At 36.2% G+C, this 27,078-nt stretch overlaps 1 protein-coding gene across 1 annotated transcript in view; it reads right to left on the bottom strand.

Moving 5' to 3' along the window:
- Positions 1 to 1,963: 1,963 nt before the first annotated feature.
- Positions 1,964 to 27,078, bottom strand: part of LOC145671014 (uncharacterized) — a 115,629-nt gene continuing 90,514 nt past the window's right edge. Inside the window, exons 9-10 of the mRNA XM_081739658.1 lie at positions 10,329 to 10,519; positions 1,964 to 5,078 (exon numbers count right to left, since the gene is read on the bottom strand). Of these exons, the coding sequence (XP_081595784.1) occupies positions 4,470 to 5,078; positions 10,329 to 10,519 (800 nt within the window). The 3' untranslated portion in view covers positions 1,964 to 4,469. The remainder of the gene's footprint in view (positions 5,079 to 10,328; positions 10,520 to 27,078) is intronic.

Raw genomic sequence — 27,078 nt, 5'->3', positions numbered from 1 at the left:
TGGGTTATACAAAAAGTGCGCATTACAAGGCTTCGAAATGTGAGCATCGGGGCTAATGGATCGCTAAGGAAGAAACTAATAACGCTTCACCCAAGCGTAGTGTTCTCCCTGAATCTTTACTGTTCGGTGTTCACCAGATTATGAAGGGATCGATGAATCTCTCTCGGCTAATACACAGTTTCCAGAATATATTTTTTTTCTTGCAACCAGAGGAAGCAGCCCATCATAGAGGCGACAACAGCGCTGCGAGCCACATATGTCTGTCGAGTGACTGGTGCCAGTTTCAACACGCTCCAGCCAGCAGCCTAATAATGGAAGCTGAACTACTCTACACATCCGCAGCAACTCGGTTGTATTTCCAGTATGGAACACAAGGCTACAAACGATTTTTGTGTAAAAGTTGGGAAAATTTGCCACAGAAACCTATAGCTTGTTGCAGAACGCTTACAGTCATGAATCATTGTCTAGAAGAAGCATAGGGCTATGTAAGTCGCACAAACGCTTTCTTGAGGGTAGAGAGTCCTTGAATGACGATTAAAGGGTAACGAAGCTACGACCAAACAAACAAGTCAAGATTTTGTTGATTGACTTCTTTGATGTCAAAGGATCATTCTCAACAAATTTATTCCAAAAGGCCAGATCATAATGACAGCTTCTATTCAGATGTCATGAACCGACTCTTCCAGTAAACGACCAGGGACAGCCCAAAATCAATCAGCTCACACAACTATAGGGTGGCCCAAAAGTAGGTATACAGTCCCGTAGTGATCAGCTCACTGCATTTTATATAATTTCTTATTGCTATCCATAGTTTCTTCATTATTTCTTCTTAATGTCTTTTTGCTTGTATCTTAAGCTCGGAACAGCCGAAGCAAATAAATCTATAAGCTAGAGTATTATACTTGAAAATGCAGGGGTGCATACCTACTTTTGGGATAACATTGTCAGGCAAGTTTTAGTTTAAAAAATAGAATTGACTGTCCACCATACTCGTCAGATTTGATTCCGGTGGAATATTTCCCTTTCCTGAATTTGAAATTTCATATCAAGAGCAATATATGTTTTATAAAGAGGCGCAAAAGACGAAAGTCAAGGCTGTTTCATCTAAGTGAAATTCACGCCTCGACTAAAAAAAATATTTGTTTATATTATAAGACCTCTATCTTATTACCAAAATTATGTCTTGTCTCGTTGAGTTTGAGAAAGTGAAAGCTTCAAGACGGTGCAACATGAGAACTAAAGGGCATGCAAGAAGTTAGCTCCTCCCACAACTTTCAGCTCTTATATTTACGAGCAAAGTTTTGTTTCAAGAAAAGAGGTGATACTAGAAAGACAAAGATACATCACCTTCTATTTTTTGAATTCAGTTCTGGACCTTTATTGCCGCACTACGTATGTTTTCAAATATTTGAAATTATTATTTTAAAAAACAACGATTTTTGCTCGATCCTTTCTTTGTCGTATAATTTTTGAAGTTTTGACAGCAGATTGAAGAATATAGAGCAACTGCATAACTGCATAACTACATCACCAGGTGCTTTCAACAACGATTTCAATGGACATTTTTCCACTGGATCTAAATTGGATGTGATTCCTTCAATTGCTACTTAACCGATCTATCTCACATCTATTGAACTCAATGAACTTGCTAATTACTTCAATTCAAACTTTCACTAGCCTCCATCTTAAACTGTTCTTTGGAAGCTGAAGTCACAGAGTTCAAATTCCAACGTAAATAAATGTATTGCTGCAAATAACGACAAATCACACAGCAATCACGTTTAGTGTGGATTGTAGATGTCTTTATAGTTCTATATTCGGAACGAAAATATCTCTGCATTTGCTTGAACATCTTTTAATGGACCTCTTGGGCCCAATTTTTCTTCAGGAGAGAATTTTCATTAGTTGATTTCCTTTTTTTTAAAAAAAAAAAAAGCCATTTGATATTGAAATGCCTCTATAATTCATGAGTGTCAAAGCAACAATAAAATAGAATACATTAATTCATATCAAAAGAAGAAACACAAGTAAAATTAGCATAATGTATGTTCTGTGGTGGAAGACATCTTGGAGGCTGGTTCGTCTGTAGAAGGTGGCCAGGAGGTCAGAGTTCTTCCCTGAGGCTATCTTCAGCATCCAGAAGTTTTCAGTTGTTTGTTGGAATGATGAATTGAATTTAAGTTGAATTCAAGTCATCCTCCCCTCCAAAAAAAAAAAATGACCTTGCCCCCCATCTTAGTGTTCTAAGAGTCTGCTTGGAGGAGAGTCTGTTTCTAGAGTCGTGATTGGCATATAGTCTGTTTCAGGCTTCTTCATTGTCTGATACATTTTATTTTAGAAGAAAATATTGGATGCCACAACTAGTCATATACTTTGGCTACGATCTATCTTACAACTCTGGGATATTATCAATACTTTTGCATACATAAATACTGCTAGACTGAAGATTTCTGTTTAATGTATCTCATTTATAGGATAATTGTAATACATTTCTCGTATGTAATTATCTACACTGTGTTCTTTATGAAATTGGCATTACTTCATATTACAGGTATTTATTTACATAAGAAGAAAACATTCACATAAACTATTCCTTAAAAATATCTGCATAATAATAGGGTTAATTTTTCAGAAATTTTGTTCATTTTCTGGAATAATGTTACTTTCTTTTACTACTTTTCAAAACATTAGTTTACTTACTGTAAAATTGGATAGACTTCTTTACTTTTTTATTATTTTACATAGTAGTTCACCAACTTTCAAATCTATGTCAATCTATGTTGTCACTATTATAATATTACAAAGCACGGCGTTACGGAGCAGGATTTACGTAGTTGGTTACACCTTGATGTCGAAATACTACTAATTAGTTCCAACGTATGTAAGTGCGTCTTCTTAAAATGTACATCACAATCTTTTCAACTGTGCTCTTATATCTTGATTGCACCGTTATGCAAGTAGAAGTTATCTTCGAAAGCTGTCTGTATGTTAGTACTGTTTCTATTTCAACAAGATAAATTATCACGAGTCTCAAATTATCATTGCTTATAATTTCATACCGAAACTCCAAATATTGCGCTCCAAATTCGAATAATCGCAGCCGCTAGATGTATACTACTACATATGCAACTAGACTTACGTTTAGCGCGAGTTTTTAGTCTTAAGGTAGAGCTCTTATAGCACTTCGTTTTTATCCGACGGTGTCAGCACATGCTTACCAGTTGCCTTTAACCTGAGATATGTGAATACCTATTTCCTCTTATGTACTCTTTATACATAGATCCAGATTAAAGAACAATTTTATTTTTGTAATTTTTTTAAAAATCTTAACCGACTTCATACACACAATACACTTACTTGAAATATTACAACAGATACAGTATAATGTACTATGAAAGTATTCCAAAACTTTACAGTACACCCTTTGTACTGTTATGCAACCACAATTACACTAAAGAATGTATGGTTGCCTATAAGCACGGTACTTTATCATAACCCAGCATCTGCTAAGGTGTTTCATAGTCTAGCTCCAAAGATTGCAATAAGATCCAAAAGAAATTTATACGGAACTACCAGGAAGGTACTCTTTCGAACTAAAAAAGAATAGACAAAATCGTTGTACTTACGTCGAATTTATACGTGAACATATCCAGAATATATTTATAAATGGGATGATTTAGAGAAACCTCCTCCTGTTTTGGAAGTCGGTTAATAGATTAACCTTCCATTATTACGTTGAACACATTTCTTCTTTATTTCATTTATAAAGTTTAATTAATAGATTTGAAAAATCCTTGACAATAATAACCTATTTTACATGTATTATTTATCCCAATTATCGTGAATTCGATTATTGTGGCATTGTTTCGTAGAAACAATAACCGCGGTTTTCGAGCATTTTGTGGCGTTATTCATGTACTGGTAAATTAAACTTCGTCTGTTAATTGATTGTATTATTATCTGCAAAAGATTTAACTTGAAATTGCTTGATGGTTATATGGAGTTTAGGGTAATCTTTTTCAGCACCGAGGCCATATGAGATGTGGACCTACAGCTTAACGTGGATTTCGAATCATATGAACTCCCATCGGGAATCAAATCCCAGTCTTACGCACCGAAGACTACCTTTAAATTATTCAAGTCAAATCTATAATTATTCTATGTTTTAAAAATAAAATCGACAACAGCTGTTTGGATGAAGACAAAGTACAGTGTGTTGTTAAGGAGAAAAAGACTTTCGCTGGGCCGAAAAGATGAGAGGGTAGCATAATGAAAGTCAGAAGGGCCTGACTGAATTGTTGTAGCGGAAGTTCATATTCACTGACAGCTTTTGTTTCTGTGGTGTTAAACCTTAAAGTTCCTTAAGCCAATGCACTGGTTACATTTGTTAATGTGAAGATAATATCGAAAACAACTTTTTAAATATATCAGAATATAAATGTGTTACTGAAAGTCCTAAAATAAAAGCATCACAATTTTGTGATGACGTCTTTTCTTCGTGCTCTTCCCTTTCGGCTCGTACCAAATCGTAGTTCTTCTGTACTTATCACAACGTCCTCAAGAGGTCTCAATTGTAATTCTCTGTCCTCTGTCAACTGAAGAAGTCCAACATTTCGAAAGCCAACACTGTCCGGAGGTGAAAAGAATGAACCATTGCAAAAGCCTGTCACACTGTGTCTTTTAGGTCCATTCTGTTGTCTTCTAGCAGCGCGACATGTTCCTAAAATACTTCGTCGTCTTAATGCATTATCTATTTGTTGTTGTTGAAGTTGCATTTGCTGTTTTGGTCTTCCATTCGAAGATAATGTGGATTTGTCTCCCTTTGATGTGCTAGAAGCATTGTTCTCTGTTTCGGGCAATGTCTCCAGTCCAGACGAACAAGGTTTGTATGAAGCTGCACTGCCTATTGAATCCTTTCTGGATCCCCCTCCACTACCACCGCCGCCACTGTTTCCTGTGTTTGAACTGCTGCTTCGACGGCGTCTTGTTAGACGACGGGCTTTGGATATTTTTTGGATGGCATCCAGCACTTGTTGACGTTCGTCTTCGGGGAGAAGAGCAGACACTTCCTGTAGAATCTGCAAGAAAATTAAAAGACAGTGTTAGCCAATAATTTAACATTGTATGATAACAGAAATGCATGACAAAAGTAATATACAGGGTGATCCAAAAGTATAGAACCATCTAAATAAAATTGGAGTGGTATAGAAAATATTATCAAATCAAAGTCTGTGGGTATGGCATACAAGAAATGCAAAACATTGCAGAATACACGAGGACTTGGACAGCCACCTTGAAAGGAACCATGTTGAAATTGAGTCAAGATTCCTAAAGGGCTGTGATGACAGTCTCCAGTATGGCGTAATGTCAGGAAGACATCAGTGAGTTTATTAGGATCATGCTACTTTACATTATAAGAAATGAAATGAAAGATTTAAGTTTTAGGTCCCACGGTTATGCCGGATAGGCTAAAGGAGACTGTGATGATGAGAAATGAATGAAATGGTGGAGTGAAGAAAGTTGGATGAGACAGAAGAACCCCGAGAAAACCCACGCACACGATGTTTGTCCACCACAAAGTTCACTTGGCGCGAGCTAGGACACATTGTAAGATTGTACACGGCTGGTAACTCGCAGTATATCTTTTGAAGAAAGCAAATTTTTGAATTTTTTTTTTTTTTTTTTTTTTTTTTTTTGCAAGTGACTATCTCGGCCGAGTTTGTTAACAGAGTCTATCTGTTAATATATTCAGGGTAACGATGCGTATCTACTATTGAGACAAAGGCGTATAACGGTACAATGCTACAAGTTGCACATCACGCCGTTAAATCGCAGCGCAAACTTTCCACCGATTGACATCTACCGGATGAAAACTGAAATTTATAGGCATGATCTTTTTTGTCTTTCCACATGTTTTATTATTTCAATGAACCTGAATTATAATTTAATTGCAAAAATGTATACCTGATTATACACTGCACTAAGAAAAAAAAAATCTTGCCCACACATCTTTAAAAAGTCCGTATTTTCCCTTCGCAACCATAGCGTGAATTTTAAACACTTGGGCTCGAAGGATGAGTCAAATAATTTCGTCACTTTCGGTGACAATGAAAGTACTCAAGGTTCAGAAACTTATATTCTCGGTTCCAAACAGCTTGCCTGCGTGATAAAGAAACTACAGATCGGTCTGTAATTATCATTTATTTTAATGTAATACGTTCCCATCTTTGATCTATTTATTCTTTGAAATTTATTGAAGTTCACTCGAGCAGACAGTTTTAACAAATAAAAATCTTATAGATGAAATATGCAACACATATAATTACTATTTAATGCTGCCATAGTTCGATTAAACTTACTTTAGTAACCACCAAAAAATACTACGATAATTATTTCATGAAATTAAACTATTTTTGCTCCGTTAATGCTCTGTACACTGGAGAAATCAGTGTTCAGATATTTTTGTTAGAAATGACTTTAGGTCATTGTTTAACATGTCCAAAAATGCCCTGAACTGTTCTACCAGTGAACAAAAAGTTCCAAACGCATCGTAACAATGGTTAAATAAGAACTGCTCAAAAGAATGTTCAAAGTATTCTATCTGTAAACAAAAATCTAGAATGCATCCTAACAGTGGTTAATAGGATTTGCCCTGAGTGTTCCAAATGTAAAAGAATGTCCTAAAGTAGTCTATCAGTGAACAAAAATCTAGATAACAGTGGTCAATAGGAACTTCCCTAAAAAATGTACAAAATGTACCTGAACTGCTGATGTGTCCAATGAATATATCTACGGGCAGAAATGATTAGTAAATGTATAAATGGTAAGTGTTCTAAAACTTTAAAAATCGTTCCAGTGCCCGTATATTTATTGAACATATTACAGAGTCAGGTACATATTGAACACTTTTAGGCCCTTTTCTCTTAACCACTGTTAGGATGTGTTCGAAGCGTTTTTGTTCACTGATAGAATACTTCAGGATTTTTTTTTTTGATATGTTAAACCAGTAGCGGACAAACTACGTCTCGCGGGCCACATACGCCCCCCTTTTGTATATTCACGCGATATGATTCCTAATCTGACAAATAAAAAAGAAGAATAAGGTTGAATCGAAAGAGTTGGGTTTAAAATAGACTGATAGATGAGCATTTAACTTCATTTCTTACAATCAGTTGCATCCTAGTTAGAACCAGATAGTGAGAAACTTCAATCACTAGTAGGACTCAGTATTACAAGCATTTTGTAAAAAGAATAGGCCTATTGTTTTTAATAAAGTATCTTGGTCCGCCTAAAGTTCTTTTTCTCTTTTCTTAGGCCCTCTCCTATACAAAAGTTTGCTCATTAATGTGTTAAATAGTGACCAAAAGTCGTTCTTAAAACTGTCAGAATCATACTCAAACACTGGTTTATTTTTTTGCAGTTTAATACATTTGTTTGGAGTCCACTTCAAATAAATGACACCGGAAAAAATTTATTTGTTGGGAGATCAAATTCAATTTGAGCTTAAATAATATTAAAATTTGCAAAATCGCCGCTTAAATTAAACTAAATTTACAGAAAAGTCGGGATTGCGGGGGAGTCCAAATCCCCAATATTCATCCACTGCGTACGTTCCTGTACTTCTCCAACCGTAGTAAGGAGGAGGGCAGTCCCACTCCCAACCCTCCTTGCCCAGCTCCGTCGCTATCGTAACTCTCCTTCATAAATTTCGTCAACAATTACAAGAATAGGTGTACTCTTTTTTATTGTTGATAAGTTTCCCAGAACGAAATATTGCCAGGACTGAAACATAGTTCTATAATCTAGTTCTTATGTAGCGGAAATACTGTGGTGGGAAACGTCGAGTACTTCATCTATGCACGCGCCAACTTCATATTCAAGCCTACACTGCAAAAAGATACAGAAACTACTTTTAGACACAGTAGGACACTGTACACATTACCGACACTCTTTGAACACCTCCAAATTACACATATTCATCCCTTGTAGATACTGTGATGCCCATGTATGTCCCAGATGTATGTACAAAATGTGCAAAATGTATGTCATCACTTTGTTCTTTAACTGTTTACCGAGAAGTGTTTTAAATATGTAATACTAGATACTGTTTTCGGAGAATGAACGCTTTTGGACACGCGAAGCACACTTTATAAACACACACTTGATATATTTTCCCCTCAACATCTGTGCTAAAAGGGTATATGTGCTGTTTTATTTTTTACAGTGCAGGTCCTGGTTTGGAGCCCACGTTAACAGCGCTAAATATATCCGCTATCCTGTTTCTAGCCCATTGATTTATATAAGATGTCCCGTGAATTTTCGTACATAGGAAAAGTAACAATAAGTAAACATTGTACGTCGATCAACAGTTCCCTGATGCTAGAAAAGGCCGGCGTGGCTTCTCAGATTTCACCCGTAGTAGTATCCCAGGCTTTAACCAGCCTTACTCAAGCCTTCAAGGCTACTCTGTAAGCTTCCACAAGGTTGCATTTACACGTATGAAGACCTAACCAAGGCAAGGGCTCCGATTTCTCTGTAACTTTGGGGCGGCCCATACAGGGGGACCACATGAGCTTTGGGGGGCCCGGGCCCCCCAGGATTGGCTCCCTTGAACCAAGGCTATAGCAAACTTGCTAGTCCCTCGATTGCAAGCTTGGTTCAGACTTGCCAATAATTCATAATATTAATGTTTACCTTCAAATTCCTTTAAATTGACACACCTGTCAAACATGACTTAAAATTTACACTTTGAAAAGCCATATATAGAGGGAATGTCTAACATCTGGTCTAAGCGCACAGGTATATATGTCAAGGCTATCTGGGCTCAAAGTAGGACTTAAAATTTACACTTGGCAAAGCTATCTCTAAGGTTAAGTCTATCAAGGAAAATTAAAGGCAAACTTGGACTTAACATAGACCTGCTTGGTTACTGGGACCCTATTTGATTGAGGCATTTGAAGTTCATGTTGTATAAGGGAAATATATAAATCAACCCAAGGAACGTTATTACCAACGCAACAAGAGTAGATCAGCGTTTATACGTGTGTTTATACGTGTTCCTCAGCATTGAAGGATACACACCAAAATGTGTTTTAAATTGAATTTGGAGCTATTACGATCATCACGACTGCTAAAGTGTATTTTTAAAACAATGGCAAACATGTAGAGCATATTATAACATAAACAAACATATTTTTCGTAAATATACTCGTAATATATGGGGAGCACCCTCGTGACTAAGCAGCTTAACGCGCCTTTGGCATGGGAGATCCGAGCTCATTTCCCGGCGGGAGGTCGTCTGGTTCAAATCGGACGTTAAGCTTTAGGCCCACGATTCACATAGTTTCGCTACTGAAAGGTATGTCAAAACTCGAAATCAAACACCCTATGTATAGAAACATATAGAATACCCTCTAGAAGGGTTTTATTGTTCTGTTTTGAGAGAAATTAGTTGGAATTTTAATGGGTCAATTATAACTTATGCCTGCTTCAAAACAATTTAATTCTATGTAACTCCGTCATCGTTAAAATTTATTCTACATACGATAATTTTAATATTTGATAATCAAATTCTAATATATTTATATAAAATGTAAATGCGTTTTCACAGAATATGGGACATTTAAGTACGCTTAAAAAATAAAATCAAATTTTCCAAAGTCTAGGCTTAAATACAGCGTATTGCCTCAAATTAAATGAAATAATTTAGAATGAATGAATATTTGAGGACAGAAAATATTTGAGTTTTTAAATTTGTCGAGTGGAGAGTCATCTAGCAATATTTTAGCATTTCATTTTCACAGATAGACTAGTATTTTGTGTCCTGAACATTATACTAACCCGCAAATCTCAACAGCATAACGGGTGGTCTATCAAGGAAGGATTATATCCATTATTACTCCCTTAAAAATACATGGGGAACCGATTATTGGTTGTCCTGTACATCCTGGCCAAAAATTAATGGTCTTTCATCAAATAATTCTTGAGATGTTGTGTGTCCGAGATAGAAAGACAGATAGATAGACTAAATATACAAAGGGGTTTGGGTAAATCCCTTACCAATTCCTTAAAAGCATTGTCCTATTTAATCAACGGTCTAAAACCTAAAGATGGCGTCAGTACCCAACATCGTTAATAATGAATTTCCGTCCTTCAAAGCATCGATGTTCCATGAAGACACAAAACACACACATACAAAAAAGCTCAAACTCCAAATAGATCTTTTTTAACAATATAAATCCATTACTTGAAAGTAAGAAAGAAAATAAAAAGGTATTCACCTAAAAAGAAAAAAGATAAAATAAATAATAATAAAAAAGATAACTCACTGAAAACTTCTCAAGGGAGATGAGAGCTTGGACAAGGTTTCCTAATCCTCTTTGTTGTCCGTATCGACGTCGGGCGTCGAGAACTGTAGTCAAAGGACTTCGGTCACGCAACCTACAATGCGGTGGCTGGGCGTAACTGCTCCGACGATGAGTTGTGGGCGGAGCTCGCTGCAGACGAAGAGTCAAATCTTCTGCAAAAAAAGCAAATTTAAAACTTTATAGAAATCTTTGCTGAATTAATACTGTACAAATTGAGAAAATAAATATAGTACTTTGCAACCATTTGCTATTTATTTGTTACTTTTAAATACATTTATTTATCAGCATTGTGGCTACTAGGTATATTGTAATGCTAGAGTTTTTGGTAATGTTATTCCCACCATCATATAGGCTGCTTTTTTCGTAAATGTAAGCTGAATATACGCTTGACTATACAAATATTTGTAAGTATAAGCCTACACCGCATACGCCCCATTACATCCGTGAAAGAATTGACCTAGTTTTAATCTGAAATACTTCCTATGTAGATCGAAGGCAAATCTCCTGGATCAAAGGAACGCTAACAATTTAGCCATTACTCTATCATTCTAAGCACAAACTCCAATTTCTGTTCATTCGTATTTCTGTTCATACGCCATTTTTGTCCTTGGCGTGAAGGCTTTCGGTTCCCGAGTTATATATCGTCAAAAAATGTGGGATGTGGTCTTTAATTGAAATTTTTGCAAAACAATTTCATAAACATTCATGAGGGCTTCCAGTTTTAACGTTGATTGGTACAGAGCAAGAACGGTGATAGATAGCGACAAGTAGTTTCCTGAAATCAATTAAGCGTTTCAAAATATATATTCCATCTCCACCCTAATCTCTCCAATAAAACCGGAAGTAGTAGAAATCAACCACTACTTCCGGTTCCACTTTTAATTTAGGGGTTTGATGTAATAATGGCGTAAGCGAATTTACGCCCTTTCTGCATCAAATGCATTTGTGGCTTTTACCATGCTTGTTTAGCCTTGTGGTAACATTTCAATTCAATATTGAAATAAAATCCTGCATATTACATTGTTTTATGTAAGAGAACAAGAAAAGTTTTGCCTAAAATATATTGGATCTTTTGATCCAAAAATACTACTTAAATTTTCAACATCGTTTTTCTCCAACTGCATGTTTCACACTTACGCCCTTATTGCATCAACCTCCTCAATTGAGAAAATATCATGCCATATAAACCACAATCCTTCACGTGGTGTTCACGTGGTGCTATTTGTTTTTGACATCGTATTTGAACATAACTCAAATACACCAAGAACTCTTTCTCAAGTAACACAACTTACAAGCACTTGGTTTCTTTTTCTGTTTTTCCGTATTTCGTTGGAAGGGTGCATTGTATAGTATGATATATATAGGAAACGAATCTCAGTTATTAACTTGAAGCGTGTGGGAATACAACGATACAAACGCCACCGGAGAAATTTGTGTAGAGGAGACAATTTAAAATGTTTCTGCTCATTTTACACCCATGTAGGATGACAGGAGAGGCAATTTAAAAGGCTACAGCTCATCTTGCATCCATATGGAACAACAAGAAAGGCTTCAGCTCATTTTGTACCCATCTAGGACTACAGAAGAGGTAATTTCGAAGATTTCAGCTTATTTTGTACCCATGTAGAATGACAGAAGAAGCAATTTGAAAGATTTCAGCTCATTTTGAGCCCATCTAAGACGACAGGAGAGAGAATTTAAAAGGCTTTAGCTCATTTTGTACCCATACGGAAGGACAGGAGAGACAATTAAAAAGACGTCAGCTGATTTGCATCCTCCTAGGACGATCTGGCCCTGTGTCCAGCTCTTCTACTCAGTTTCGCACAAACAGAAAGGTACCAGTAATTACTATGAATCTCTCTTTTTCGTCATCAATATCTTGACTTTCCAGTGACAGTCTCAGTTTTAATCAACATACACGGCAGTGCATGGCAGCCAAGTTCCGCGAAGAAAATGAAAACTGGTCTGCACTGCCGTAAGGATATTATACACGATCAAGAGTTTTGGGTAAAATCGCAGATTTCGAGGCTTTGTAAAAACGATTCTATTAAGGGTAGAAAAATGAAATTTACAATATAAAGAGATATCGGAGAGATGTACTCATATGCCTAATCTCACATTCCTACCTTCAACCATATTCCAGTACTGGACCCCTAAAATATGCAGTTTTCAGGCTCACTGACTCACTGACTCACTCATCAAATTGATTAGGTACATACCAATGAGATAGAGACGTGAAACTTTGCATAAAGGTACCCTATAATGACTTGAGTATGGAAAAAGTCCGAAATCTGAGGAATGTACTATGGGAAATTTTTTATGGTCAAAAAAATGTCCTTAGCCAGGAAAAAAATCGTTTCACTCACTCACTCATCAAATTGATTAGGTACCGTACTTCCCAATGAGACAGAAACTTGAAACTTTGCATAAAGGTATCCTATAATAACTTGAGTATAGAAAAGGTCCGAAATTTGAGAAATGTCCTATGGGAAATTTTTTATGGGCAAAAACCTGTCCTTAGCCAGGAAAAAAATCGATTCACTCACTCACTCATCAAATTGATTAGGTACTTCCCAATGAGACAGAGATGCGAAACTCTGCACAAAGATACTTTATAATGACTTCAGTATGGAAAAAGTCAGAAATTTGAGGAATGTGCTATGAGAAAGTTTTTATAGGCAAAAAACTTACCTTAGCCAAGCAAGAAATCGTTTCACTCACCCACTCATCAAATTGATTAGGTACTTCCCAACGAAATAGAAACGTTAAACCTTGTATAAAGGTACCCTATAATGACTTGAGTATGGAAAAAGTTCGAAATCTGAGCAATGTGGCATGGGAATTTTTTTATGGGCAAAGAAACTGTCCTTAGCTAAGCAAGATATCGTTTCACTCACTCACTCATCATGTTGATTAGGTACTTGTCAAAGGGATAGAGATGAGAAACTCTGCATAAAGGTACATTATAATGACTTGAATATGAAAAAATCCGAAATGTGATTAATAGGCTATGGGAGTTTTTTTATGGACGAAAACTGTCCTTAGTCAAACACAGATCAGCTCATTCTCGCACTCATCAAATTGATTAGGTACTTCCCAATGAGATAGAGACGTGAAACTTTGCATAAGAGTACCCTATAACACCCTGAGCATAGAAAAATTCCGAAATCTGTGGCATGTATTCTGAGATATTTTTATGGGCGAAAACCTGTTCTTGACCGAGCAGAAAACGGTTCATTCTCTCACTCATCAAATTAATTAGGCACTTCCCAATGAGATACATATACGTGAAACTTTGGATAGAAGCAGCCTATAATGACCCGTGTACAGAAAAAGTCCGAAATGTGATTGATGCAGGGCTGCCCACAAGGGGGATGTATGGCGCAGGCTCCGCCATTGAGAAAACTTTTGGGGCGGATTTTACTCTACCTTCGAACTAGCAATTTTACTGTCGGAATAGCATTAAAACACGATTTTGAGAAGCTAATTTTCAAAAATTTTCCGGGGTAAACTCCCGTACCCCCTGCTTCGATACTCGATGAATGAAGTACCGCGCAAGTAGCCGTATGAAAGGAAAGGTTGGTTCGTTTTAAGAGAGAAGGGCCGCCCACAGGAGGGATGAATGGCGCAAGTTGTGCCATCGAGAAAAAAATTGGGGGGAATAAAAAAATTGGGGAAGAATTTTACTCTAATGTCGAATAAGTAATTTTGCTGTCGTCAGAATAACATTGGAGCACGATGCGATTTTTTTTTAAATCTCGAGAATGAATCCCCCTACCCCTGCTTAGAAACTCTATGAATGAAGTACAGCGCAAGTTGCTATATGAAATGATGGCGCCAAGTTCTGGTGAACAACAGTTACAAACACTCAAGGAATCACTTTCAAATTTAGATTTGAGACTTGCCTATGTTGTCTGTTGAAAATTATAAAGTAGTTTGACATAATTGTGAGCTAGTGGTAACCATACAGACAACAGCCAAGTTTCAAATCTAAATTTGAAGTGAGCCAGTGAGTGTTTGTAACTGTTGTCCACCAGAACTTGGCACCTATATTTGTGATTTCAATTCTTTTTAAGGCCACTCGTACTTGGCTCTTTTACAGGAATGTTTTTTGTTGGATATCGCTTCTTTTTGTAGGCTAATTTCGAGGCTAACATTTTCTTTTGGTATCAAACTCAATAACTTGTAACTTGCGTCTTACTTTTCATGTACAAGGGAATTATATCAATATTTTGTAAAGAAAAAATAATACTACTAATTGTAAAAAAAAAAAAAAAAAAAAAAGAATACCTGTGCCATACACAGTGTGTAGAAGTTTTTATACTCTCCAATATCCTTAAAGAACATATTTAGTAGTGTACACTACCAAGACTACTAATAAAAGTAATGCCATTTTTATAATTACTACTGCCCTTACTATTACTACAAGCATTCTATAATACTACTACAGGAAATAAAAGCAACAATTACCAGTACTATAAAAACTACTGCTACACTGGGCAATTGTTTTTTAGAGGACTTGAGTTTTGAGGAGGGAAGAGATTATTAGTTTTGGGGGGAGTGCGCCATCAGCTTTGGGGGGATGGGCACCCCTGCATTAATGTGCTATAGGAATTTTTTTATGGGTGAGAAACTGTCCTTAGCCAAATATAAATAGGTCCGTCCTCTCACTCATCAAATTGATTAGGTACTTCCCAATGAGATAGAAACGTGAAACTTTGCATAAAGGTACCCTATAATGACTTGAGTATGGAAAAAATCCAAAATCTGAGGAATGTGTTATGAGAAATTTTTTATAGGCAAAAAACTGTTCTCAGCTAAGCAAGAAATCGTTTCACTCACTCACTCAAGTTGATTACGTACTTCCCAAAGGGATAGGGACATGAAACTCTGCATAAAGGTATATTATAATGACTTGAGTATGGAAAAGGTCTGAAATTTAAGTAATGTGCTAAAGGAAATTTTTTATGGGTGAAAACTGTCCTTAGTCAAGCAGAAATCGGTTCGATCACTGATTGACTCATTCATAGCATTGATTAGGCACTTTCCAATGAGATGGAGGGATGAATCTCTACATAAACGTACCTTATCATGATTTGAGTATGGAAAGTGTCCGAAATTTAGGGAAGTGCCATGGAAAAATTTATGGGTGAAAACTGTCCTTCGTCAAACAGAAATCGGTTCACTCACTCACTCATCACGTTGATTTCGTACTTCCCAATGAGATAAGACGTGAAACTCTTGATAAAGGTATCTTATAATGACCTGACTATGCAAAAAGTCCGAAATGTGACGAATGTGATATGGGGATTCTTTTATAGGCGAAAAATTGTCCGTAGCCATTAGGTACTTCCCAATGAGATGAAGATGTGAATGTCTACATGAAGGTAGCTTATAATGGCTTGAATATGAAAAATATCCGTTTAAGGAATGTGATATGGAATTTTCTATGGGCGAAAAACTGTCCTTATTCAAACAGAGATCGGTTCATTTACTCACTCATCATTGATTAGGCGCTTCCAAATAAGATAGAGATTTGAAACTCTGCGTAATGGTACCTACCTTACGTAATGACTTGTCTAAGTAAAAGGTTCCAAATTTAAGGAATGTACTATGGGAATTTTTATGGAAGAAAAACTGTCCATAGCCATTAGGTACTTCTTAATGAGATAAAGATGCGAAACTCTCCATGAAGGTACCCTATAACGGCTTGGGACCGAAATTTGAGGAATTTGCTATGTAAAATTTTCATTGGCAAAAAAAAAAAAAAAAAAAAAAAAAAAAAAAAAGCTGTCCTTACAATCAGAAATCGGGAACGATTTTCCGTTATTGAGCACATCATGTGCATAGTGATAATGTTGTCAATCGTCTGAGTGGTCGAGTTGGTGCCCTCCTTGCTGGTCTATTGGCTACCACGTGCGCCTTTGGTGTATGGGGTCCTGGGTTCGATTCCCGGTGGAAGAGCCTTTGGAATCTTAACTCTCCTCGATGTTTCTGTGTTCGTGTCCCTGTCGTTCTAGGTTAATAGAAAAACGAGCTAAGGTCACTGAGAAAAATCCGTTATCCGGATAGCGGTATAGTGTACAAATATACGGGATCCTTATGTTTACTACATAAATCAATACTTAACATACGTTATCCATATGCTACATACGTACTGCCCTCTTTCCCGCTTAGATGTTACACAATGTCGTTGCAGGATGTCTGACATCTAACAGTCTTCCGTACATTACGTACGTCAGCTATAAGTTACATACGACCATCTGTATGTGAGATCCGGACCGCCTACATACAGTTCTTTCGTTCGTGCGGAAAGTACGTTTATTCGGAACACTTATACGGAAAGTATGTTTAAAATATACTTTTTCAGTTATACGTTTAGTGTACGTTACGTCCAAAAACTACAGGATTTACACATGTAACCAACGTTTTTACGAACGCCACATACATTTTTTCTCAGTGTGCAAGTAAAATAAGTGAAAGCTAGTAATAAGTATTAAGCAAGTTAATGAGGCACGTTCTGTGAATGTTAACTTTTAAAAACGTGGGTTAAGACACGTACATACTGCCGTAAATTTCGTGGTTGGAAACCCAGACTAGGAAAGCCAATATTTTTTTCTTTTTTCGGTGAAGATTTTTCCATTATTGCAGTCATTGGTATTAAATAGATATTGAAATTAATTTGATAAGTAAGATAATGTAGAGGTGAGAATATTTAAAATTAATGAAGTTTTCGAAGAAATGAGAAATCCAATTGTTCGAATTTATGTGAGACTAGCAACAAAATGTAACCGATTTCGTAAATATATTGGTACCAAGAGTTATATTATGATTACCACAGTCGTTATGGAAAAATGTTCTAAACATTATTCGTAAATTCCGATAAACAAAATATTTGTATCCTTCCGCTTGTCGCAAATACGATTGGCTAGTGATGTATCACTCCCACTCCTTACGGGAAGGAGCAAATTATACACCTCCATTTTGACGATACTGTCTCGTGTTGTCCAGATACTTACAGCAGCAGCAGAAAAGAAAGAAAAGAAACTCGAAAGATCAAAAAAGAAAAGTCTTTGAATTTCGCTCGTAAACAATTGTTGCTTAGTGAGTAAAGGTTTGCCTAGTTGGTGTTTCACCACAACACTCGCTGAACTGGGATTCATGCCAGTCATCTTTCAGACTTTAAAAGCAGAACACCCGTCCACAGTTGAGTTGGCGCCATAATTACTGCGCATGCGTAGTGTTTATTTCTATTGTTTCATTAGCCACACTCGACTGCAGTATTATTAGATAATCCATATTATATTTTTGTCATTTATAATAATATAGCAGTTTTATTTGAAGCTTCATAGTAAAAGTAATAATGCAATCACATGAACTATTTTGCGGAGGAGTACAAGCGTCGGTAGGACAACAGCAAATCAGCGAGATTTAGTTTCACGTGGCTTTGTTTATCGCAGTTTAGAGCTTACGCCGAATAATGTATAGATGCTTCGTGTTTCTATCTGTGAACAGTGTGCGAATCTCTTACGTATCAGCCTTTTCATCAAAAGTGAATTTCGTGTCTTTGCTCTTCATATTTCCTGAATTTGCCTTCCTGGGGTTCGCCCCCACGCGTCCGCCTTTGCTCGGCCTACTTCCTCACACCTTTTAAGCTCACAATTCCCGAATTTCAAGTTTCTTTTCCTATTTCAACTATCTAAAAGATAAGATTTTGTATTCCAGGAAAACGCCTATTTAAATAACATGGGGATTTCTTCATCTCCCTTTAGAATTCTTAAAAATTAAAAATATTCACTTTTAGCAATTTTCCTGTAGGTTAGTCCCGAGAGGCTACAATCGTGCCAAATTTCATCATTCTAATCCTGACGGAAGTGCCTAAACATTTTGGGGTGTAGAAGACGTCCAATATAAATAACATGGAAAAGGTTTTTCTGTTCCACATAAAACCACTCTAAAGTTGGATTTTTTTTTACTGACTTACTTAGGTAACACTAACGAAAACATTCAAGCATACCTAATTTCACGTTTGTATTCCAATTTCAAGTACCTAAAATATGAGATTATAAGTCCAAAAAAGGCCCATTTAAATAGCATGGAGAATTTCCTCATCTCCCCTTTAGACTCCCTAAAAATTAAAAATATTCACTTTTGGCAATTTTTCTGTCGGTTAGTTCCGAAAAGCTACAATCATGCCAAATTTAATCATTGTAGCCCTACAGGAAGTGTCCTATAATTTTGGGGTGTAAAAGGTGTCCCATACCATGGGAAAGGGAAAGGTTTTTTGAGTTCCCCATGAAACCACTCTAAAGTTGGAATTGTTTATTTTTACTGATTTACTTAGGTAATACTAACGAAAACGTACAAGCATACCTATTTTCAATTTTTTAATTCCAATTCCAAGTTCCTAAAACATGAGATTATAGGTAAAAAAAAAAAGGACCCATTTAAATAACATGGGGAAATTCTTCATCCCCCTTCATCATTTCAACTTTCCACGTCAACCGGAAGCACCCCTTTAATTTATGTCAGTTCATGTAGTTTTATATACAGTTAGGACATGTTGGTGGCATATATAATTAAGATTACAATCTATTTGAAAAGTGTATATCATTGGAAGGAAAACCCAAGGCAGTATGAAACTGCGCGTCATGTAATGAACTCCGTAATTTTGCAATCTGAAAAGGTAGAGAACAACTAAGTACATTGAAACACCAGCCATGTCTAGTGATGTAGTAGCGAGGATTCAGCATCAAGGGTTTTGGGCCCTGTTGGCACTCTTCGTATTTAGGTAATGAAAAATGAGATATTAGCGATCGTGATTTTATAGTTCGGGTAAATGAATTAGAATCTCGTTTGGAAATCTCTCTGACAGATATTTAATAGAATAAATTCTCTCCGCTGTCCTAGTGGCTAGTATGTGCGCCTTTCTTGTACAGGGTCTTGGTTTCGATTTCCGGTGGGAGGGGCCTTGGGAACTAATGTTGCATGTGACACATTATGACTCCTTTAAAAATGTACAATTTTAAATTTAAATCCAGTAATATGCCACAATTGAGAATCCCAATATACGATATTGACATGGTGAACTACAAAAAGAAGTGAAATATGAAGAAAAACATAAGAGGTACAAAAAGTGCAGCCAAGTTCGTCAGCCTCAAAAAGTGTTGAGATGAGGATGGATGATACGATCCGATAAAACGTTATTGAAATTAAGCAGATGACGAAAGTTGCCTGAGATTTTATAATGCTCAAGTTTGATCAGAGATTTCCTTCACGTCATCACTCTTACGTTAATGTAAAACCTGAAGAGCTTTAAAACTTTCAATACAGTTAATTCACTCATTCTCATTGCTATTAGTCAACAATAATCTCAACTGTCGTCTGTTAGTAACCCAATAATCATTAACCGCTTTAACAGCAGTCTGATCATTATGTGAAATCAATAATCTGTGTGCAATAGACGTCAAGCAATAACGATAAATTTAACGTTTATCTGCTAATTTGCATCAATTGTTTCTCTAACAATGATGTCTGTGCATTAGCATTCAACAATGAGGTATTCCCTCATTGCAAAGACAGCTTTCATTCATAACCTCTTCGTGTTCTAATGAAAGACAGAGCTTTTAATGCACAATACCAGCTACGAGCATTATTCTTGTAACTCTCGTTGAAACTTTCTATATTAAATATATTAAATCTTAAGTTCAACTCTTACGGTTTCCTAACGAAGTTTCTTAAATTTTATACTACTAAAAATTCTTCTACCATGAAAGTGTAGTAGACGTGGTCATGACAGTGTTGCCAATTTGGGGGAAAAGTCGCTAAATTTAGGGGACTTCACGATAGCAGCAAAAAATATTTTTTTCCAATTGGCGATTTTTGGGGGGTGATTTTTAAATGATAATTTAGCGACTTACAAGTTTAGTGACTTTTTTTACTGCAAAGAACCTGTCCATCTGTAGAGAAGCATTATTATTAGTTCAAAAACAGTTTTTTATGTTCTTTTCTTTCTTTTTGTTTGTTATAATCAACGCAAGTGATGGCAAGTTTGGGAGTACAGCGTAACCACTCCTTCACAATCCTGGATTGTAATCTTTTACCCTTGCCCTCCAACTGAGAACAATTCCATCCTTCATGTCCTTTAGTTCACAGAGTTTCCTTGAGAGACAAAAGTAATACAGCAACCGATAGCAACAACATTAGCTACAGATATGTGAATAAAAGAGAAGTGGATGTTTGTTATATTTTTCCTGAATTATTCTTTCAACTTTTTCTTAAAAAAAAACATTAAACACATATACAGTAGTGTTAATTATTTCGGAAAAATATGAAGAAAAGTATCGAAAACAATGATTCCTGAATTCAAGGTTGTTGTCCTTGATAAAGATGAGAATCTTACGTCCTGTTGATAGAGATGAGAGTAGAAGATATTGTTTATTTTACATCTGCAACTTCAAAACAATATTTATAGGCAAAGGATTTCACGAATAACGTTTTTAGCGACTTTTCACCCACAATTGAAGTCATTTCACCACTCGTTTAGTGACTTTGTTTAGTTGTGTCAACCTTTTGGCAACACTGATCATAACGTCTTCAGTTCGCAACCTTTCACTTCACTTCACTTCATGTGTCGGATAAAATCCCCCCTTTATATGTTCCCGGCACTAAAGCCTTTAAACACGGTTTGTAATAAATGTAGTCAGCTAAAGAGATAAATGAGTACAAAGGTGAAAAGTAGAAAGAATAAAAAGGTAATAATTAATGACAAAGTAAGAAAGTGATTATAGTAGAACGGTAATAAGTAAGTGTCACAATCGGGACGAGAAAATCAAAATCGGGAAAGTAAAAGGTCAAAGTCGGGAAAGGAGTTCAGACAGTGAAAGAGGGCTAACTACCCAGGTGGAGGGATGAAAATTTAGAGAAAAGTGGGAAGTGTAGGATGAAAAAGGAAAGGGGTAAGAGAAAAAAGGGTGTATGTACGTGTGATTGTAAAAGGAAAGTGTGAGCGTAGTGTAGGTGTATAAGAAGTCCCACTCAACTCTCTTCCTCACAGAGCACCATACCACACGAGGTACTCGCCGAACGGCCACTGTTAAGCTCTCTTCGCAACCCTTGATCATGGTGGAAAGCCTTTGATAAAGTGTTTCAGTGGAATGTGCCACTTTTACCAAAGGTTGCCAACAGGGTTGCCAACCGTCCCGATTCTGTTGGGATTATTCCGATTTCTGACTTATTTGTCCCGCGTCCCGACCGGACACTTATCGGGACGCATATTGTCTCAATTTTTAATGTTAATTAATATTTGATTCGGCCATTTTTACAAAGCAATAACTTATTCTTTTACACACACAGTTTTATGTACAGAATCAATTTAACTTTGTGTTTTAATTTGACTCATGAAAAAAAATAGTTAGCAACTCGTCTTTAATTCATAGTTATTTCCTAATTGTTTTCAGTTGATAAGCCAGCCGATGATGATAGTATATTGTAGGCAATGCTAAAAAATATTGCTTTTACAACCTCTACACAAAAGTGACTGCTACCACAGTGGCAATTAACACTAGTGCTCACTTCAGCGGGTGACCACCACGCTAGCTATACCAGGTGCCGGCCGTCTGCCAGATCTGCTACCAGTGTCGGCGTCTTCTGCTTCACTTCAGTGATGCCAACTTGAAAAGTTACAAAATCCCATCTCGTGATACAGAAATTCCCATTTTGCTCTTGAATTTCCCACGTTAAACTAATTACAGAATTTAATATACCGGTATATGAAATATATTGTATATCACTCACTTTCTGCAATATTGAGTGAAGTAGCCTTTCGTAAATTTCGATCTCTGTATTTATCAAATAGTTTATGAATAAGTACTTTAACTGTAAGAAGTAGTTGAAAATATGGACGAAAGCAAGTACATTTTGGCAGCATTTAGTATTTACATCATGCTTTTGTGAGATCAACTTTTAATGAACGTAACGATATTGGACGAACTTTATTCTCCAGTCAGTTTTTGTGGAATTTTCTAACTGATGATGAAGTATGAGAAATCCCACAACTGTTGCCAATCACGACGAAACTTCTTTTTGGGTGCCGACAAATTTTAATGAAGGGAGGTAAATGGCCACCTAGTTTGAGAATTGAAGATATTTTAATCGATTGTCTACTAGTATACTAGGGAGGAAAACATGAAACTCGTACACTATGTCGGTGGACGATCTTAACCCCCTCCAGGAAAATCTGAAATAACGCTCCTGCAAACACACGATGAATATTTGTAATCTCATTTCAATTTAACTGATTTCATTTTAGTGTCTGTGTAAAAATCTGAAAGAAAATGTTGAGACAAGATGGAGCTGAAAAAGATGTAGTTTTAATAGGAAGATTGCTGACTGGTGAGTCTTATGTGATATGATACACACAAAAAATTAGAAGTGATTCTAACTTTTTATTCTATTCATAGAAGAAAGACGCAGCATCCTCTTGGCCTGCCTAATCTATCGGGCTACTTATTCCCCCATTTTTTTAAAAAAATTCAAACATTTACCTTTCTCTATAACTAAACGATGCAAATATTCCTTTGCTATAGTAACTAAAGTTCCGTTATGTTGATATCAGTGCAAGTTGGTGTGGAACACCAGTTTCGTTTATCAACTCCTCTTACGTTAGTTTTGGTGTTACTGACGAGGGCGACAGCAGACTTGAATCACAATTAACAACGGTCGAAAGTATGATAGGAAAAACGAAAGAAAGTAACAAAGAGAAAGAAACAGGAAAGTAGAATTGACGAAAGAAAGAAAAAAGAACGCAGTTCTTACATGGAATGAAATTTAACAAATACAATATTCTTTCTCAACAAAGAGCGTAAGAAAATGGAAAGTCAATGACATTCTTAGAAATGGTAAGAAGGAATATTCTTGTACGTGAAATGCGAAAAACTAACAAATTTATTTCGGGGGGAGCTTGAGCCCGATAGCCCTCTAAATACGCCACTGGGTGTCTCATATAAGGAACGCCAGGAAAATGCACGCCAGCGTATATGGCAAAATCGTTGAATTACAATAGTCGATGTTAGACGGCGTTTGGACGTAACTGGGAGCATGAAATGGAGTAATTTTCATGTTTATTAAACTATTAAGGATTCTATTCCATAATATGAAGACTATTGGGTACATACAATCAAACAGAATCATTATATACAGAGTGAATCATTTACATTAAATCACCTTTGTAACTTTTAAACTAATAAATAAAATACGTGTATGATGCAAGGACATTGTTTGGTATACTCTGGAATACCACCACAATAAAATTATTACCAACCCAAGATTAACTTATACGTTTTGAAATTGTATTGTAAAAAAATACATATTTCATTTTGAAATTTACATATTAAACGAAGCCTTACAATAAGCCATTTATTATTGTGTTACAAACTAATGACATTTCAGTATCCCAAACATCCAAATTTTTGGATACTTCTATAACAGTAATATCGCAGGTGAGATGAAGAAAGCAATGTTCATCAAAAGTACATTAATACCGAACACTATGGTGGCATATTTCTAATAAATAGGAACTAAGTCGCATTTGATTGAAGTTTGTATTCTTCTCACAACGGTTAATTAAGATAACTGTTAAAATAAGTACCACACATAATCACATGGACGAACTTCAGTATACGTAAAGAGCATAAACCCATTTACACCAATTTGACATCCGGAAAAATGATGAACATCAGTATAACATCCCAAATTGTACAAAACTATGTAACTGCAATAATTTTGAATTACAACTACCAAAATCTACTGCTGTAATAATATAGAAGAAGAGGAAAGCAAAAATGATATTAAAAAATTCCTAACAAATACATTACTTTAATCACTAAGGCAATTTCGATCATAGGGATAGGCACGAGCGAGTTCCAGCGAGTTTTCTTTGAAATTCGACTCGAATCGAAACAGGCATCTTTGAGCTCGACTCGACAACTCTGTTCGAAAAAATTCCTCGAACTCGACTCGAATTCGGGTCAAGTTTCGAGTTGAATTGAACCAAAACGAGCCAATCGAGCCAAATTCTGTGTGTAGTTTGAAGTACTCTCTTCAAGTATCCTGCATAGACAACATAACTATTATCAATGATACTACTATTACTACTACTACTACTACTACTACTACAAATTATTATTATTATTATTATTATTATTATTATTATTATTATTATTATTATTATTATTATTATTTATATTATTATTACGTGGTTTGTGTCAGAATACTAAAAACTAGTTGACTGCCGACCTCGATAGTCGTGAAATCTAAGAGTCAAGGCCATCGTTCACGAGGTTCTGAATTCCGGAGGAGCAAGTATTCGAGCTCGAACCAAAATTTGTTTACTGCTCGGTCCGGATGAGCCGAACTAAGCTGATGGCTCATCCCAACCGAGCAGGCTCCAGCCGATAGCTCACCCCACCCGAGCCGAATCGAACTGATGGCTCATCTCAGCCGAGTCGTGGTTCAGTTGAACCGAGCCGAGCCGGTTGACATCAATACCGGGATTTAGCTTCTGCTTGGGCTAAAAATTCGACAGTGCAGGTCTCAGCTTGATGGTAAGAACTACAGAATATGCTTATATTAGTACCCACGATATTTGAGGCTGTCCCGTTATAAAAATAGAGACGAGACGAGATGCGAGCAGTGTCCTCTGTGGTAAGAACACTGAAAGTATTCCACATTACTGCTTACATTTCTCATGGCTTTCGCTTTCGTCTAATTAGACCATAATTTCAAAACGAGTTAAAACAACCTGAACGAGCTAGCAATTCATCAAACTCGACTCGCAACTCGACCTCAAAACAGTGACTCAGCTCCGACCTCGATTCGATAAATTTACTTTTGACTCGACTTGTGCCCATCCCTACTCTATCAATGTTTTTCCTATATGTATAGGTCTACTTCTGCATTTGTCTCTCTACTTTTTCTTCAATAACTCCCGCTATTTCTATAAGGTTTAAGTTCCTGTTGGCAAAGAAATGAAATAACAATGCTCAATTTCCTTCGAAATATTTACTCAAATCGAAAAGTATGTTTTGAATTCATGAAAAGGACTCTGGATTTTCGCCCACTTCGAATACGTCTAGTAAACAAAGAATTACTTCGTATCTTTACTCAAATTTATAACTGTGTAATGTAATTATGTGTAATATGTACATTTTTGTTTTAAAGAAAGAAACGATTACGAAAAAATGTTAAAAGAATTGTAGTATCCACGATAGATCCTTAGCCAGAAGAAAACGTTTACGGCTACATGCCACGAGAAAACTTGGGGACGCCCTATAAACTCCCAATCTCAATCCGATACTGTCAGATGGATCTCGTGCTAATGCCAGAATTTTATTTGATTAATTGATTGGGGAAATGAGGACGTTGGGTCGGAATTTTAGGGGAGAAATAATGTTGAAGGGATGGTCTCTCTCTCTCTCTCTCTCTCTCTCTCTCTCTCTACAGATCTGATCCGTGTTGATCCAAAAGTCACCATAAGCATTGCACAACTGCACACAACTGAGTAGTTCTCCTATGAACATAGCAAAATTATATTTTAACATCGCTTCCTGTGTTACTATCAATAAACAACGCTCTTGTTGATGTGTAAGAAAGGAAAGTGTATATAACCGATTCATGATTTCAGAACTATCTATGGAGTCATTGCTACCTACAGCCGTACTTCATATGCGTATTTTCCTGACGTTCCACATATGGGACACTAATAACGTAACATTATAGCATTTACGAGTTACATAAAAATTATATAAAAATGCCTATTTATTTGTACATCATTAGTAACCTGAAAAATAGCCAAAACAATTATCTTTATATATACAGGGTGTCTTAAAAGTACCCTGACATAGGGTAACTCTGTTACTATTATCAGAGTTACAACAAAATGTAAGAGGGGAAACCTTCGCCAAATATGACGTTTTCAATCTAAGTGAAAGATTTTTTTTTTTTAATCGGACGAGCTGTTTGGGCTGTACACTCTTTATGCACCCAACGTTAAAAGAAAATGCAACGTTGCCATGTACCGGGAGGTGAATACATTTTGTACGAGGTGAATACATTTTGTACATGGTGAATGGGGCATGTTTGAAATGAGGACTGGCCATCGACACGTTAGCGTAAAAGACAATAACTTCATTCACTTATGTTGTGGGTCCAGGTAAATGGCAACGTTGCATTTTCATTCAACATTGGGCGCATAAAGAGTGTACAGCCCAAACGGCTCATCTGATTTTTTTTTTTTAAATCTTCACTTTAAATTGAAAACATCATATTTGGAGTTTTCCCCTCTTACATTTTGTTGTAACTCTTACATATATATATATAACGTTGTCTTTTTCGCAGACATGGTGTCGAGGTCCAAAACATGAAACATAACGTTAGACTCTATTCTATATTTCCCTCTCTTTGTACACAATAAAAACAACAATATGTCCATGTGCTGCTTGCAATTTGGTTCGATAATAACAGCCAACAACTAGTTTGAACTATTGTAAATATTCAAAACATAGTGTGTGTCATATATGGAACGTTAGGAATATCTGAGGTTTAACATAGGCATATTAGTGGAATTAATGAGAATATATTAACATAATGAGAGGTTAAGTGTTAATGAGAGGTTATATCGAAAGAAAGAATTTACTGTTACAAAGATGTATTG

This window comes from Thermobia domestica, chromosome 15 (genome assembly GCF_964235325.1).
Source record: "Thermobia domestica chromosome 15, izTheDome1.hap1.1, whole genome shotgun sequence".
Classification (NCBI taxonomy): domain Eukaryota; kingdom Metazoa; phylum Arthropoda; class Insecta; order Zygentoma; family Lepismatidae; genus Thermobia; species Thermobia domestica.
This window is presented reverse-complemented; position numbering and strand designations above follow the sequence as displayed.